General features: G+C 43.7%; 1 protein-coding gene across 1 annotated transcript in view; it reads left to right on the top strand.

The window, feature by feature from the left end:
- The window catches only part of LOC112238528 (unconventional myosin-X-like), a 227,522-nt gene that overhangs the window by 98,441 nt on the left and 110,684 nt on the right, over window positions 1-18,397 (top strand). Inside the window, exons 8-10 of the mRNA XM_042320069.1 lie at window positions 4,995-5,101; window positions 5,395-5,524; window positions 12,998-13,116. Coding sequence (XP_042176003.1) covers window positions 4,995-5,101; window positions 5,395-5,524; window positions 12,998-13,116 — 356 coding nt within the window. The remainder of the gene's footprint in view (window positions 1-4,994; window positions 5,102-5,394; window positions 5,525-12,997; window positions 13,117-18,397) is intronic.

Below are 18,397 nucleotides of genomic sequence, written 5' to 3'. Positions count from 1 at the left end.
CCCACAGACTGGACTCTACCCACAGAGACTGGATTCTACCCACAGACTGGACTCTACCCACAGACTGGACTCTACCCACAGACTGTACTCTACCCACAGACTGGACTTTACCCACATACTGGACTCTACCCACAGACTGGAATCTATCCACAGACTGTACTCTACCCACAGACTGGATTCTACCCACAGATTGGACTCTACCCACAGACTGGACTATACCCACAGACTGGACTATACCCACAGACTTGACTCTACCCACAGACTGGATTCTACCCACAGATTGGACTCTACCCACAGATTGGACTCTACCCACAGACTGTACTCTACCCACAGACTGTACTCTACCCACAGACTGGATTCTACCCACAGATTGGACTCTACCCACAGACTGGACTATACCCACAGACTGGACTCTACCCACAGACTGGACTCTACCCACAGACTGGACTACACCCACAGACTGGATTCTACCCACAGATTGGACTCTACCCACAGACTGGACTACACCCACAGACTGGACTATACCCACAGACTGGACTCTACCCACAGACTGGACTCTACCCACAGACTGGAATCTACCCACAGACTGACACTGGACTCTACCCACAGACTGGACTCTACCCACAGACTGGACTCTACCCACAGACTGGACTCTACCCACAGACTGGACTCTACCCACAGACTGGACTATACCCACAGACTGGACTCTACCCACAGACTGACACTGGACTCTACCCACAGACTGGACTCTACCCCACACGCTAGACTCTACCCACACACTAGACTATACCCACACACTAGACTCTACCCACACACTAGACTATACCCACACACTAGACTCTACCCACACACTAGACTCTACCCACACACTGGACTCTAGCCACACACTGGACTCTACCCAACACAGTGGACTCTACCCACACACTAGACTATACCCACACACTAGACTCTACCCACATACTGGACTCTACCCAACACAGTAGACTCTACCTACACACTAGACTCTACCCACACACTGGACTCTACCCAACACAGTAGACTCTACCCACACACTAGACTATACCCACACACTAGACTCTACCCACACACTGGACTCTACCCAACACAGTAGACTCTACCCACACACTGGACTCTACCCACACTAGACTCTACCCAACACAGTAGACTCTAGCCACACACTGGACTCTACCCAACACAGTAGACTCTACCCACACACTAGACTATACCCACACTAGACTCTCCCCCCACTAGACTGTACCCCCACACTGGACACTGGGCCCGCCACAAGAGTCGCTAGTGTGCGATGGGAGAAGAACATCCCTGCCGGCCAAACCCTCCTCTAACCAGGACGATGCTGGGCCAATTGTGCGCCACCCCATGGGTCTCCCGGTCGCGGCCGGCTGCGACAGAGCCTGGACTCAAACCCAGAATTTCTTGTGGCACAGCTAGCCCTTAGAACACAGCGCCACTCGGGAGGCCCGACAAATAACATTTTCTTTGATGTTTATGTACATACAGTTCTTTCAGAAAGTATTCATACCCCTTGACGTATTCCAGATTTTGTTGAATTCAAAATGGACTTTTTATTTATTTTTACCCATCTATACACAATACCCCATAATGACAAAGTGAAGACATGTTTTTAGAAATCTTTGCAAATTAATTGAAAATTAAATACAGAAATATAAAATGTACATACTGTAAGTATTCACGTCCCTAAGTCAATTCTTTGTAGAAGCATCTTTGGTACCAGGGCTCAGGCTAAGACAGTGAACACTGAGGCTGTACCCTTACAGTTTTAGACAGTACCCAATAGCCTATTATCAGGACTCAGGCTAAGACAGTGAACACTGAGGCTGTACCCTTACAGTTTTAGACAGTACCCAATAGCCTATTATCAGGACTCAGGCTAAGACAGTGAACACTGAGGCTGTACCCTTACAGTTTTAGACAGTACCCAATAGCCTATTATCAGGACTCAGGCTAAGACAGTGAACACTGAGGCTGTACACTTACAGTACAAGTCTCAGAGTTTATTATCGTTCAAGGGGAAAAAGGTAAGTCAAGGCAGGCAAAGGGTCATAATCCAAATCAGGGTCAGGTCAGGACAGGACAGGACAGGACAGGCAGAAAGGTCAGAACTTAGAAGACTAACAAAAACTAGAGCACAGGAAACACGCTAGTAGGACTTGATGGAACAAGACCAACTGGCAACAGACAAACAGAAAACGCAGGTATAAATACACAGGATAATGATGGGAGACAACTGGTGGGGGGTGAAGACATGCACAAAGACAGGTGAAACAGATCAGGGTGTGACATTTGGCAGTGATTACAGCTGTGAGTCTTTCTGGGTAAGTTTCTAAGAGCTTTCCGCACCTGGATTGTGCAACATTTGCCCATTATTCTTTTATAAATTCTTCAAGCTCTGTCAAGTTGATTGTTGATCATTGCTAGACAACCATTTTCAGGTCTCTGCCATAGATTTTCAAGTAGATTTAAGTCAAAACTGTAACTCAGCCACTCAGGAACATTCACTGTCTTCTTGGTAAGCAACTCCAGTGTAGATTTGTCCTTGTGTTTTGGGGTATTGTCCTGATGAAAGTTCAATTAATCTCCCAGTGTCTGTTGAAATGCAGGCTGAACCAGGTTTTCCTCTAGGATGTTGCCTGTGCTTATTAGTTCCATTCCATTACGTCTTTATCCTGAAAAACTCCCAAGTCCTTAACGATTACCCATAACATGATGCAGCCACCACTATGCATGAAGATATGAAGAGTGGTACTCAGTAATGTGTTGCATTGAATTTTCCCCAAACATACAGTAACACTTTGTATCAAGGAGAAATTGATGAGGAAAATTTATTTTTTTAATCAATTTTAGAATATGGTTGTAATGCAACAAAATGTGGGAAAAGTCAAGGTTTCTGAATACTTTCCGAAGGCTCTGTACATAGTTTTTGTCAGCAGGCGTTGTCTTTAACTAAAGTGTTACCTCAGCTTCTTCATTATCATGCATTGGATTAACCTCCCCTCCCCTCACCTCCTCATCATTGATTGCTGCCACATGTTTTGCAGTATTACTGTAGTGCCTTGTTGCAAACAGGATGCATGGTTTGGAATATGTTTATTCTGTACAGGCTTCCTTTTCACTCTGTCAGTTAGGTTAGTATTGTGGAGTAACTACAATGTTGTTGATCCATCCTCTGTTTTCTCCTATTACAGACATTCAACTCTGTTTTAAAGTCACCATTGGCCTCATGGTGAAATCCCTGAATTGTTTCCTTCCTCTCTGGCAACTGAGTTAGTAATGACGCCTGTATCTTTGTAGTGACTGGGTGTATTGATACACCATCCAAAGTGTCATTAATAACTTCACCATGCTCAAAGGGATATTCAGTATCCAGTTTTATACCCATCTACCAATAGGTGCCCTTCTTTGTGAGGCACTGGAAAACCTCCCTGGTCTGTGTGGTTGAGACTGTGTTTGAAATTCACTGCTGAGGGAGCGTAAAGATAATTATGTGTAGGGTACAGAGATGAGGTATTTCATGCAACTTATTATGTGACTTGTTAAGCTAATTTTTACTCCTGACCTTATTTAGGCTTGTCATAACAAAGGTGTTAAATACATGACTCAAGACATTTCAGCTTTTCAGTTTTTATTTATTTGTAAAAATGTCTAAAAACATAATTTACTTTGACAATAATAAATGTTTAAATCAGGCTGTAAAACAACAAAGTGCTGAATAAGTCAATGGGTGTGAATACTTACTGACCTTAATGACCTTTCACTCCTACACATCGACTCTGTACTAGTACTTCCTGTATATAACCATGTTATTTTATACTCTCTGTATAACCATGTTATTTTATACTCTCTGTATAACCATGTTATTTTATACTCTCTGTATAACCATGTTATTTTATACTCTCTGTATAACCATGTTATTTTATACTCTCTGTATAGCCATGTTATTTTATACTCTCTGTATAACCATGTTATTTTATACTTCCTGTGTATAGCCATGTTATTTTATACTTCCTGTGTATAGCCATGTTATTTTCTACTTCCTGTGTATAGCCATGTTATTTTCTACTTCCTGTGTATAGCCATGTTATTTTATACTTCCTGCATATAGCCATGTTATTTTCTACTTCCTGTGTATAGTCATGTTATTTTCAACTTCCTGTTTATAAACATGTTATTTTCAACTTCCTGTGTATAGCCATGTTATTTTCTACTTCCTGTGTATAGCCATGTTATTTTCTACTTCCTGTGTATAGCCATGTTATTTTCTACTTCCTGTGTATAGCCATGTTATTTTATACTTCCTGCATATAGCCATGTTATTTTCTACTTCCTGTTATTTTCTACTTCCTGTGTATAGCGGTGTTATTTTCTACTTCCTGTGTATAGCCATGTTATTTTATACTTCCGGTGTATATTTTCTACTTCCTGTGTATAGCGTGGTATTTTCTACTTCCTGTTATAGCGGTGTTATTTTCTACTTCCTGTGTATAGCGGTGTTATTTTCTACTTCCTGTGTATAGCGGTGTTATTTTCTACTTCCTGTGTATAGCGGTGTTATTTTCTACTTCCTGTGTATAGCGGTGTTATTTTCTACTTCCTGTGTATAGCGGTGTTATTTTCTACTTCCTGTGTATAGCGGTGTTATTTTCTACTTCCTGTGTATAGCGGTGTTATTTTCTACTTCTGGTGTATAGCCGTGTGATTTTCTACTTGTTATTGGTGTTTGTTATTCACTGTGTATTTATTACTTGTCACTATTTCTGTTATTATTTGTATGTTTCTGATTCTTTAACTTTAACTCTGCATCGTAATTAAGCATTTCACTGTTAGTCTACACCTGTACGAAGCATGTCACAAATACAATTTGAATTGATTTAAATACAGTGGGACTTTGTTTGTGTCTCTAGAAAATGTTCCTGAAGAAAATAACTGCCTAAAGTTATTTTATGTCTGTGTTCCAGAGTTGTACTTCCTGTCTGAGGGCCCAGAGTCATACCACTACCTGAGTCAGTCTGGCTGTGTGAAGGACAGGAGTCTAGATGACCTGCAGCTCTATGACAGTGTTATGGTGAGGCTGGTTGTACCTTCACAAGCTGCCACCAGAGGGCGGAATAACCCAGTAGAATAACTACAGTCCCACCAGATGTGTTGATTATGGGCCTGTATTCAACAACTGTCTCAGAGTAAAAGTGCCAATTTAAGATCAGGTACTCTCTGTCCGTGTAATTTGATTCATTATGATCTGTATCCTAGAGCACTCCTACTCTGAGATACTTTTGATCATGGGCCCTGCAGCATGTATTATCCTGTCTGTGTTCAGTAGAAGGAATCTCATAATCTCTCTGTCTCTGCTACTACCAGGAGGCTCTAAAGGTGATGCAGTTCAGTGAGGAGGAGATACGTGACGTCTTCAAGCTGCTGTCTGCTGTTCTCCTGATGGGGAACATAGAGTTCATGACCGCAGGAGGAGCACAGATCACATCCAAAGGAGGTGAGAGGGAGGGAGGGAGGGAGGGAGGGAGGGAGGGAGGGAGGGAGGGAGGGAGGGAGGAGAAGAGAGGGAGGGAGGGAGGGGGGGAGGAGGGGAGGGGGGAGGGAGGGAGGAGAAGAGAGGGAGGGAGGGAGGGAGGGAGGAGAAGAGAGGGAGGGAGGGAGGGAGGGAGGGAGGGAGGGAGGGAGGGAGGGAGGGAGGGAGGGAGGGAGGGAGGAGAAGAGAGGGAGGGAGGGAGGGAGGGAGGGAGGGAGGGAGGGAGGGAGGGAGGGAGGAGGGAAGAGGGAGGGAGGGAGGGAGGGAGGGAGGGAGGGAGGGAGGGAGGGAGGAGAAGAGAGGGAGGGAAGGGAGGGGGTAGAGGAGAGGAAAGGAGGGGAGGGTGAGAGGAGGGGGAGGGAAGAAGAGAGGAGGTGGGAGGTTATTCTAATGAATGATAGTGAAGCTGAGGTAACACTTCAGTTAAAGACAAAGCCTGCTGACAAAAACTATGTACAGAGCCGGAAAGTATTCAGAAACCTTGACTTTTTCCACATTTTGTTGCACTACTGCAACAAAAAAAATTACACATTTTCCTCATCAATCTACACACAATACCCCATAATACCCCATTTTAGAAATTTTATAAATACCTGATTTAAAAAGTATTCAGACCCTTTGCTATGAGACTTAAAATTGAGCTCAGGTGCATCCTGTTTCCATTGATCATCCCTGAGATGTTTCCACAACTTGGGAGTCCACCTGTGGTAAATTCTATTAATTGGACATGATATGGAAAGGCACACACACCTGTCTATATAAGGTCCCACAGTTGACAGTGCATGTCAGAGCAAAAACCAAGACATGAGGTCAAAGGAAATGTCCGTAGAGCTCCGAGACGGGATTGTGTCGAGGCACAGGCCTCCAACATTCTTAAATGGAAGAAGTTTGGAACCACCAAGACTCTTCCTAGAGCTGGCCGCCCACCAACCTGAGCAATCGGGGGAGAAGGGCCTTGGTCAGGGAGGTGACCAAGAAGCCGATGGTCCCTCTGACAGCTCCAGAGTTCCTCATTGGAGATGGGAGAACCTTCCAGAAGGACAACCACCTCCATACCACCCTCCATACCACCCCCATAACACCCTCCATACCACCCTCAGTAACACATATTTCTCTCTCTCTCTCTAGTGGTCAGTAACATATCTGTCTCTCTCCAGTGGTCAGTAACATATCTGTCTGTCTCTCTCTCCAGTGGTTAGTAACATATCTGTCTGTCTCTCTCTCCAGTGGTTAGTAACATATCTGTCTGTCTCTCTCTCTAGTGGTCAGTAACATATCTGTCTGTCTCTCTCTCCAGTGGTTAGTAACACATATTTCTGTCTCTCTCTCCAGTGGTCAGTAACACATCTATATGTCTCTCTCTAGTGGTTAGTAACATATCTGTCTCTCTCCAGTGGTTAGTAACATATCTGTCTGTCTCTCTCTCCAGTGGTTAGTAACATATCTGTCTGTCTCTCTCTCCAGTGGTTAGTAACATATCTGTCTGTCTCTCTCCAGTGGTTAGTGGTTAGTAATCTATATCTAGTGGTTGTCTGTCTCTCTCCAGTGGTTAGTAACATATCTGTCTGTCTCTCTCTCCAGTGGTTAGTAACATATCTGTCTGTCTCTCAGTGGTTAGTAACATATCTGTCTGTCTCTCCAGTGGTCAGTAACATATCTGTCTGTCTCTCCAGTGGTTAGTAACATATCTGTCTGTCTCTCTCTCCAGTGGTCAGTAACATATCTGTCTGTCTCTCTCTAGTGGTCAGTAACACATCTGTCTGTCTCTCTCTCTAGTGGTCAGTAACATATCTATCTGTCTCTCTCTCCAGTGGTTAGTAACATATCTGTCTGTCTCTCTCCAGTGGTTAGTAACATATCTGTCTGTCTCTCTCTCCAGTGGTCAGTAACACATCTGTCTGTCTCTCCAGTGGTTAGTAACATATCTGTCTGTCTCTCTCTCCAGTGGTCAGTAACATATCTGTCTGTCTCTCTCCAGTGGTTAGTAACATATCTGTCTGTCTCTCTCTAGTGGTCAGTAACACATCTGTCTGTCTCTCTCTCTAGTGGTCAGTAACATATCTGTCTGTCTCTCTCTCCAGTGGTTAGTAACATATCTGTCTGTCTCTCTCTCCAGTGTTCAGTAACATGTATGTCTGTCTCTCTCTCCAGTGGTTAGTAACACATCTGTCTCTCTCTCCAGTGGTCAGTAACATATCTGTCTGTCTCTCTCTCCAGTGGTTAGTAACACATATTTCTGTCTCTCTCTCCAGTGGTCAGTAACACATCTGTATGTCTCTCTCTAGTGGTTAGTAACATATCTGTCTCTCTCCAGTGGTTAGTAACATATCTGTCTATCTCTCCAGTGGTTAGTAACATATCTGTCTGTCTCTCTCTCCAGTGGTTAGTAACATATCTGTCTGTCTCTCCAGTGGTCAGTAACATATCTGTCTGTCTCTCCAGTGGTTAGTAACATATCTGTCTGTCTCTCTCTCCAGTGGTCAGTAACATATCTGTCTGTCTCTCTCTAGTGGTCAGTAACACATCTGTCTGTCTCTCTCTCTAGTGGTCAGTAACATATCTGTCTGTCTCTCTCTCCAGTGGTTAGTAACATATCTGTCTGTCTCTCTCTCCAGTGGTTAGTAACATATCTGTCTGTCTCTCTCTCTAGTGGTCAGTAACATATCTGTCTGTCTCTCTCTCCAGTGGTTAGTAACACATATTTCTGTCTCTCTCTCCAGTGGTCAGTAACACATCTATATGTCTCTCTCTAGTGGTTAGTAACATATCTGTCTCTCTCCAGTGGTTAGTAACATATCTGTCTCTCTCCAGTGGTTAGTAACATATCTGTCTATCTCTCTCTCCAGTGGTTAGTAACATATCTGTCTATCTCTCTCTCCAGTGGTTAGTAACATATCTGTCTGTCTCTCCAGTGGTCAGTAACATATCTGTCTGTCTCTCCAGTGGTTAGTAACATATCTGTCTGTCTCTCTCTCCAGTGGTCAGTAACATATCTGTCTGTCTCTCTCTAGTGGTCAGTAACACATCTGTCTGTCTCTCTCTCTAGTGGTCAGTAACATATCTATCTGTCTCTCTCTCCAGTGGTTAGTAACATATCTGTCTGTCTCTCTCCAGTGGTTAGTAACATATCTGTCTGTCTCTCTCCAGTGGTCAGTAACACATCTGTCTGTCTCTCCAGTGGTTAGTAACATATCTGTCTGTCTCTCCAGTGGTCAGTAACATATCTGTCTGTCTCTCTCCAGTGGTTAGTAACATATCTGTCTGTCTCTCTCTAGTGGTCAGTAACACATCTGTCTGTCTCTCTCTCTAGTGGTCAGTAACATATCTGTCTGTCTCTCTCTCCAGTGGTTAGTAGCATATCTGTCTGTCTCTCTCTCCAGTGTTCAGTAACATGTATGTCTGTCTCTCTCTCCAGTGGTTAGTAACACATCTGTCTCTCTCTCCAGTGGTCAGTAACATATCTGTCTGTCTCTCTCTCCAGTGGTTAGTAACACATATTTCTGTCAGTGGTCAGTAACACATCTGTATGTCTCTCTCTAGTGGTTAGTAACATATCTGTCTCTCTCCAGTGGTTAGTAACATATCTGTCTATCTCTCCAGTGGTTAGTAACATATCTGTCTGTCTCTCTCTCCAGTGGTTAGTAACATATCTGTCTGTCTCTCCAGTGGTCAGTAACATATCTGTCTGTCTCTCCAGTGGTTAGTAACATATCTGTCTGTCTCTCTCTCCAGTGGTCAGTAACATATCTGTCTGTCTCTCTCTCCAGTGGTCAGTAACACATCTGTCTGTCTCTCTAGTGGTCAGTAACATATCTGTCTGTCTCTCTCTCCAGTGGTTAGTAACATATCTGTCTGTCTCTCTCCAGTGGTTAGTAACATATCTGTCTGTCTCTCTCTCCAGTGGTCAGTAACACATCTGTCTGTCTCTCCAGTGGTTAGTAACATATCTGTCTGTCTCTCTCTCCAGTGGTCAGTAACATATCTGTCTGTCTCTCTCCAGTGGTCACTAACATATCTGTCTGTCTCTCTCTAGTGGTCAGTAACACATCTGTCTGTATCTCTCTCTAGTGGTCAGTAACATATCTGTCTGTCTCTCTCTCCAGTGGTTAGTAACATACAGTGGTTAGTAACATATCTGTCTGTCTCTCTCTCCAGTGGTCAGTAACATATCTGTCTGTCTCTCTCTCAGTGGTCAGTAACACATCTGTCTGTCTCTCTCTCCAGTGGTCAGTAACATATCTGTCTGTCTCTCTCTCCAGTGGTTAGTAACATATATCTGTCTCTCTCTCCAGTGGTTAGTAACATATCTGTCTGTCTCTCTCTAGTGGTCAGTAACATAGTCCAGTGGTTAGTAAACATATTTCTGTCTCTCTCTCCAGTGGTCAGTAACACATCTGTCTGTCTCTCTCTAGTGGTTAGTAACATATCTGTCTGTCTCTCTCCAGTGGTTAGTAACATATCTGTCTATCTCTCTCTCCAGTGGTTAGTAACATATCTGTCTATCTCTCTCTCCAGTGGTTAGTAACATATCTGTCTGTCTCTCCAGTGGTCAGTAACATATCTGTCTGTCTCTCCAGTGGTTAGTAACATATCTGTCTGTCTCTCTCTCCAGTGGTCAGTAACATATCTGTCTGTCTCTCTCTAGTGGTCAGTAACACATCTGTCTGTCTCTCTCAGTGGTCAGTAACATATCTGTCTGTCTCTCTCTCCAGTGGTTAGTAACATATCTGTCTGTCTCTCTCCAGTGGTTAGTAACATATCTGTCTGTCTCTCTCTCCAGTGGTCAGTAACACATCTGTCTGTCTCTCCAGTGGTTAGTAACATATCTGTCTGTCTCTCTCCAGTGGTCAGTAACATATCTGTCTGTCTCTCTCCAGTGGTCAGTAACATATCTGTCTGTCTCTCTCTAGTGGTCAGTAACACATCTGTCTGTCTCTCTCTCTAGTGGTCAGTAACATATCTGTCTGTCTCTCTCTCCAGTGGTTAGTAACATATCTGTCTGTCTCTCTCTCCAGTGTTCAGTAACATGTATGTCTGTCTCTCTCTCCAGTGGTTAGTAACACATCTGTCTCTCTCTCCAGTGGTCAGTAACATATCTGTCTGTCTCTCTCTCCAGTGGTTAGTAACATATCTGTCTCTCTCTCCAGTGGTCAGTAACACATCTGTCTGTCTCTCTCAGTGGTTAGTAACATATCTGTCTCTCTCCAGTGGTTAGTAACATATCTGTCTATCTCTCCAGTGGTTAGTAACATGTCTCTCTCCAGTGGTTAGTAACATATCTGTCTGTCTCTCTCTCCAGTGGTCAGTAACATATCTGTCTGTCTCTCCAGTGGTTAGTAACATATCTGTCTGTCTCTCTCTCCAGTGGTCAGTAACATATCTGTCTGTCTCTCTCTCCAGTGGTCAGTAACATATCTGTCTGTCTCTCTCTCCAGTGGTCAGTAACATATCTGTCTGTCTCTCTCTCCAGTGGTTAGTAACATATCTGTCTGTCTCTCTCTCAGTGGTTAGTAACATATCTGTCTGTCTCTCTCCAGTGGTCAGTAACACATCTGTCTGTCTCTCCAGTGGTTAGTAACATATCTGTCTGTCTCTCTCTCCAGTGGTCAGTAACATATCTGTCTGTCTCTCTCCAGTGGTCACTAACATATCTGTCTGTCTCTCTCTAGTGGTCAGTAACACATCTGTCTGTATCTCTCTCTAGTGGTCAGTAACATATCTGTCTGTCTCTCTCTCCAGTGGTTAGTAACATATCTGTCTGTCTCTCTCTCCAGTGTTCAGTAACATGTATGTCTGTCTCTCTCTCCAGTGGTTAGTAACACATCTGTCTCTCTCTCCAGTGGTCAGTAACATATCTGTCTCTCTCTCCAGTGGTCAGTAACACATCTGTCTGTCTCTCCAGTGGTCAGTAACACATCTGTCTGTCTCTCCAGTGGTTAGTAACATATCTGTCTGTCTCTCCAGTGGTCAGTAACATATCTGTCTGTCTGTAGTGGTTAGTAACATATCTGACTGTCTCTCTCTCCAGTGGTTAGTAACACATCTGTCTGTCTCTCTCTCTAGTGGTCAGTAACATATCTGTCTGTCTCTCTCTCCAGTGGTTAGTAACATATCTGTCTGTCTCTCTCTCCAGTGGTCAGTAACATATCTGTCTGTCTCTCTCTCCAGTGGTCAGTAACATATCTGTCTGTCTCTCTCTCCAGTGGTCAGTAACATATCTGTCTTTCTCTCTCTAGTGGTTAGTAACATATCTGTCTCTCTCTAGTGGTTAGGAACATATCTGTCTGTCTCTCTCTCCAGTGGTTAGTAACACATCTGTCTGTCTCTCTCTCCAGTGGTTAGTAACACATCTGTCTGTCTCTCTCTCTAGTGGTTAGTAACATATCTGTCTGTCTCTCTCTCTAGTGGTTAGTAACATATCTGTCTGTCTCTCTCTCCAGTGGTTAGTAACACATATCTTCTGTCTCTCTCTCCAGTGGTCAGTAACACATCTGTATGTCTCTCTCTAGTGGTTAGTAACATATCTGTCTCTCTCCAGTGGTTAGTAACATATCTGTCTATCTCTCTCTCCAGTGGTTAGTAACATATCTGTCTGTCTCTCCAGTGGTCAGTAACATATCTGTCTGTCTCTCCAGTGGTTAGTAACATATCTGTCTGTCTCTCTCTCCAGTGGTCAGTAACATATCTGTCTGTCTCTCTCTAGTGGTCAGTAACACATCTGTCTGTCTCTCTCTCTAGTGGTCAGTAACATATCTGTCTGTCTCTCTCTCCAGTGGTTAGTAACATATCTGTCTGTCTCTCTCCAGTGGTTAGTAACATATCTGTCTGTCTCTCTCTCCAGTGGTCAGTAACACATCTGTCTGTCTCTCCAGTGGTTAGTAACATATCTGTCTGTCTCTCTCTCCAGTGGTCAGTAACATATCTGTCTGTCTCTCTCCAGTGGTCAGTAACATATCTGTCTGTCTCTCTCTAGTGGTCAGTAACACATCTGTTTGTATCTCTCTCTAGTGGTCAGTAACATATCTGTCTGTCTCTCTCTCCAGTGGTTAGTAACATATCTGTCTGTCTCTCTCTCCAGTGTTCAGTAACATGTATGTCTGTCTCTCTCTCCAGTGGTTATTAACACATCTGTCTCTCTCTCCAGTGGTCAGTAACATATCTGTCTCTCTCTCCAGTGGTCAGTAACACATCTGTCTGTCTCTCTCTCCAGTGGTCAGTAACACATCTGTCTGTCTCTCCAGTGGTTAGTAACATATCTGTCTGTCTCTCCAGTGGTCAGTAACATATCTGTCTGTCTGTAGTGGTTAGTAACATATCTGTCTGTCTCTCCAGTGGTTAGTTACATGTCTGTCTGTGTGTCTCTCTCTCCAGTGGTCAGTAACATATCTGTCTGTCTCTCCAGTGGTTAGTTACATGTCTGTCTGTCTCTCTCTCCAGTGGTCAGTAATGTCAGTGATCTGCTGGGCCTGGACTCATTCCAGCTGTCTGAGGTTCTGACCCAGAGGTCCATGATCCTGAGAGGAGAGGAGATCTGTTCACCCCTTACTGTTGAACAGGTAAGAGCCCCGCCTCTCTGCCTCTCCCTGACTGGCCCTGTCCCTACTGGCCCTAACCTGTCACACCCACTCCTGACGAAATAATACCCCAAGCCCAGCTGTACAGTCGTGGCCAAACATTTTGAGAATGACACAAATATTAATTTCCACAAAGTTTGCTGCTTCAGTGTCTTTAGATATTTTTGTCAGATGTTACTATGGAATTCTGAAGTATAATTACAAGCATTTCATAAGTGTCAAGGGCTTTTATTGACAATTACATGAAGTTGATGCAAAGAGTCAATATTTGCAGTGTTGACCCTTCTTTTTCAAGACCTCTGCAATTCACCCTGGCATGCTGTCAATTAACTTCTGGGCCACATCCTGACTGATGGCAGCCCATTCTTGCATAATCAGTGCTTGGAGTTTGTCAGAATTTGTGGGTTTTTGTTTGTCCAACCGCCTCTTGAGGATTGACCACAATTTCTCAATGGGAACTGTTTCTGGATGGTTGGGAGAAGTTGCTCTCAGAGGATGTGTTGGTACCATTCTTTATTCATTGCTGTATTCTTCGGCAAAATTGTGAGTGAGCCCACTCCCTTTGCTGAGAAGCAACCTCACACATGAATGGTCTCAGGATGCTTTACTGTTGGCATGACACAGGACTGATGATAGTGCTCACCTTGTCTTCTCCGGACAAGCTTTTTTCCAGATGCCCCAAACAATCGGAAAGGGGATTCATCAGAGATAATGACTTTACCCCCGTCCTCAGCAGTCCATCCCTGTACCTTTTGCAGAATATCAGTCTGTCCCTGATGTTTTTCCTGGAGAGAAGTGGCTTCTTTGCTGCCCTTCTTGACACCAGGCCATCCTCCAAAGGTCTTCGCCTCACTGTGCGTGCAGATGCACTCACACCTGCCTGCTGCCATTCCTGAGCAAGCTCTGTACTGGTGGTGCCCTGATCCCGCAGCTGAATCAACTTTAGGAGACGGTCCTGGCGCTTGCTGGACTTTCTTGGGCGCCCTGAAGCCTTCTTCACAACAATTGAACCGCTCTCCTTTAAGTTTTTGATGATCCTATAAATGGTTGATTTTGGTGCAATCTTACTGGCAGCAATATCCTTGCCTGTGAAGCCCCTTTTGCGCAAATCAATAATGACTGCACGTGTTTCCTTGAAGGTAACCATGGTTGACAGAGGAAGAACAATGATTCCAAGCACCACCCTCCTTTTGAAGCTTCCAGTCTGTTATTCGAACTCAATCAGCATGACAGAGTGATCTCCAGCCTTGTCCTCATCAACACTCACTTGTGTTAACGAGAGAAACACTGACATGATGTTAGCTGGTCCTTTTGTGGCAGGGCTGAAATTCAGTGGAAATGTTTTTTGGGGATTGTCACACCCTGACCTTAGTATTCTTTGTTTTCCTTGTTATTTTGGTTAGGTCAGGGTGTGACATGGGTGATGTATGTGTTTTGTCTTGTCTAGGGGTTTTGTAAGTTTATGGGGCTGTTTCCTTTCTAGGTAAATTGTATGTCTATGGTTGCCTAGATTGGTTCTCAATTAGAGGCAGCTGTCTATCGTTGTCTCTGATTGGGAACCATATTTAGGCAGCCATATTCTGTGGGTACTTTGTGGGTGATTGTCTATGTCTATGTCAGTTGCTTGTGTCATCACAGTTCTTATTATAGCTTCACGGTCGTTATTAGTTTATTGTTTTGTATTCAGTGTTCAATGCTTTCTTTAATTAAAACATCATCATGAACACATTGCACGCTGCATTTTGGTCCTGCTTCTTACGACGATCGTAACAGGGATCCAGTTCATTTGCATGGCAAAGAGAGACTTTGCAAGTAATTGCAATTCATCTGATCACTCTTCATAACATTCTGGAGTAAATGCAAATTGTCATCATACAAACTGAGGCAGCAGACTTTGTGAATATTAATATTAGTGTCATTCTCAAAACTTTTGGCCACGACTATACTGTATTGGCCTTGTTACACTGCCTCTCTCTCTGTCCCCCATGCCTGCCTCTCTCTCTTTGTCCCCCATGCCTGCCTCTCTCTCTCTATCCCCCATGCCTGCCTCTCTCTATCCCCCATGCCTGCCTCTCTCTCTGTCCCCCATGCCTGCCTCTCTCTCTGTCCCCCATGCCTGCCTCTCTCTCTGTCCCCAATGCCTGCCTCTCTCTGTCTCTGTCTCTCTCTCTCTCTCTGTCTGTCTCTCTCTCTCCCCCATGTCTGCCTCCCTCTCTCTAAATCCCTTGCGTGACTTTGCATCATTTCTTGTTCTTTGTGTGCCCAATTCCTTATACAATAAAACCCAGTGATAATGATCTCCGTCAGTAACACAATAGAGGTTCAGACTGAGACAGTAACACATCTTCTCTACTAGGGACAGTAACACATCTTCTTCACTAGAGACAATAATACATCTTCTCTACTAGGGACAGTAACACATCTTCTCTACTAGAGACAGTAGCACATCTTCTCCACTAGGGACAGTAACACATCTTCTCCACTAGGGACAGTAACACATCTTCTCCACTATGGACAGTAACACATCTTCTCCAATAGGGACAGTAACACATCTTCTCCACTAGGGACAGTAACTCATCTTCTCTACTAGAGACAGTAACACATCTTCTCTACTAGAGACAGTAGCACATCTTCTCCACTAGGGACAGTAACACATCTTCTCCACTAGGGACAGTAACACATCTTCTCCACTATGGACAGTAACACATCTTCTCCAATAGGGACAGTAACACATCTTCTCCACTAGGGACAGTAACTCATCTTCTCTACTAGAGACAGTAACACATCTTCTCTACTAGAGACAGTAGCACATCTTCTCCACTAGGGACAGTAACACATCTTCTCCACTAGGGACAGTAACACATCTTCTCCACTATGGACAGTAATACATCTTCTCCAATAGGGACAGTAACACATCTTCTCCACTAGGGACAGTAACTCATCTTCTCTACTAGAGACAGTAACACATCTTCTCCACTAGGGACAGTAACACATCTTCTACACATCTTCTCCACAAGAGACAGTAACACATCTTCTCCACTAGAGACAGTAACACATCTTCTCCAATAGGGACAGTAACACATCTTCTGCACTAGGGACAGTAACTCATCTTCTCTACTAGAGACAGTAACACATCTTCTCCACTAGTGACAGTAACACATCTTCTACACATCTTCTCCACAAGAGACAGTAACACATCTTCTCCACAAGAGACAGTAACACATCTTCTCCATTAGAGACTGTAACACATCTTCTACACATCTTCTCCACTAGAGACAGTAACACATCTTCTCCACTAGGGACAGTAACACATCTTCTGCACTAGGGACAGTAACACATCTTCTCCATTAGAGACAGTAACACATCTTCTACACATCTTCTCCACTAGAGACAGTAACACATCTTCTCCACTAGAGACAGTAACACATCTTCTCCACTAGAGACAGTAACACATCTTCTACACATCTTCTCCATTAGAGACAGTAACACATCTTCTACACATCTTCTCCACTAGAGACAGTAACACATCTTCTCCACTAGAGACAGTAACACATCTTCTCCACTAGAGACAGTAACACATCTTCTACACATCTTCTCCACTAGAGACAGTAACACATCTTCTACACATCTTCTCCACTAGAGACAGTGACACATCTTCTACACATCTTCTCCACTAGAGACAGTAACACATCTTCTACACATCTTCTCCATTAGAGACAGTAACACATCTTCTACACATCTTCTCCACTAGAGACAGTAACACATCTTCTACACATCTTCTCCACTAGAGACAGTAACACATCTTCTACACATCTTCTCCACTAGAGACAGTAACACATCTTCTACACATCTTCTCCACTAGAGACAGTAACACATCTTCTACACATCTTCTCCATTAGAGACAGTAACACATCTTCTACACATCTTCTCCACTAGAGACAGTAACACATCTTCTCCACTAGAGACAGTAACACATCTTCTCCATTAGAGACAGTAACACATCTTCTACACATCTTCTCCACTAGGGACAGTAACACATATTCTACACTAGGGACAATAACACATCTTCTACACATCTTCTCCACTAGAGACAATAACACGTCTTCTCCACTAGAGACAGTAACACATCTTCTCCACTAGAAACAGTAACACATTTTCTCCACTATGGACAGTAACACATCTTCTCTACTAGGGACAGTAATACATATTCTCTACTAGGGACAGTAACACATCTTCTCTACTAGGGACAGTAACACATTTTCTCCACTATGGACAGTAACACATCTTCTCTACTAGGGACAGTAATACATATTCTCTACTAGGGACAGTAACACATCTTCTCTACTAGGGACAGTAATACATATTCTCTACTAGGGACAGTAACACATCTTCTCCACTAGGGACAGTAACACATCTTCTCCACTAGGGACAGTAACACATCTTCTCTACTAGGGACAGTAACACATCTTCTCCACTAGGGACAGTAACACATCTTCTCCACTAGGGACAGTAACACATCTTCTCTACTAGGGACAGTAACACATCTTCTCCACTAGGGACAGTAACACATCTTCTCCACTAGGGACAGTAACACATCTTCTCCACTAGGGACAGTAACACCTCTTCTCCACTAGGGACAGTAACACATCTTCTCCACTAGAGACAATAACACGTCTTCTCCACTAGAGACAGTAACACATCTTCTCCACTAGGGACAGTAACACATATTCTACACTAGGGACAATAACACATCTTCTACACATCTTCTCCACTAGAGACGATAACACGTCTTCTCCACTAGAGACAGTAACACATCTTCTCCACTAGGGACAGTAACACATCTTCTCCACTAGGGACAGTAACACATCTTCTCCACTAGAGACAATAACACGTCTTCTCCACTAGAGACAGTAACACATCGTCTCCACTAGGGACAGTAACACATATTCTACACTAGGGACAATAACACATCTTCTACTCATCTTCTCCACTAGAGACGATAACACGTCTTCTCCACTAGAGACAGTAACACATCTTCTCCACTAGAAACAGTAACACATTTTCTCCACTAGGGACAGTAAACACATCTTCTCCACTAGGGACAGTAACACATCTTCTCTACTAGGGACAGTAACACATCTTCTCTACTAGGGACAGTAATACATCTTCTCTACTAGAGACAGTAACACATCTTCTCTACCAGGGACAGTAACACATCTTCTCTACTAGAGACAGTAACACATCTTCTCCACTAGGGACAGTA

Source organism: Oncorhynchus tshawytscha, linkage group LG03, assembly GCF_018296145.1.
Source record: "Oncorhynchus tshawytscha isolate Ot180627B linkage group LG03, Otsh_v2.0, whole genome shotgun sequence".
NCBI classification, from domain to species: Eukaryota; Metazoa; Chordata; class Actinopteri; order Salmoniformes; family Salmonidae; genus Oncorhynchus; species Oncorhynchus tshawytscha.
The sequence above is the reverse complement of the archived record's forward strand: the minus strand, read 5'-3'. Positions and strand labels throughout refer to the sequence as shown.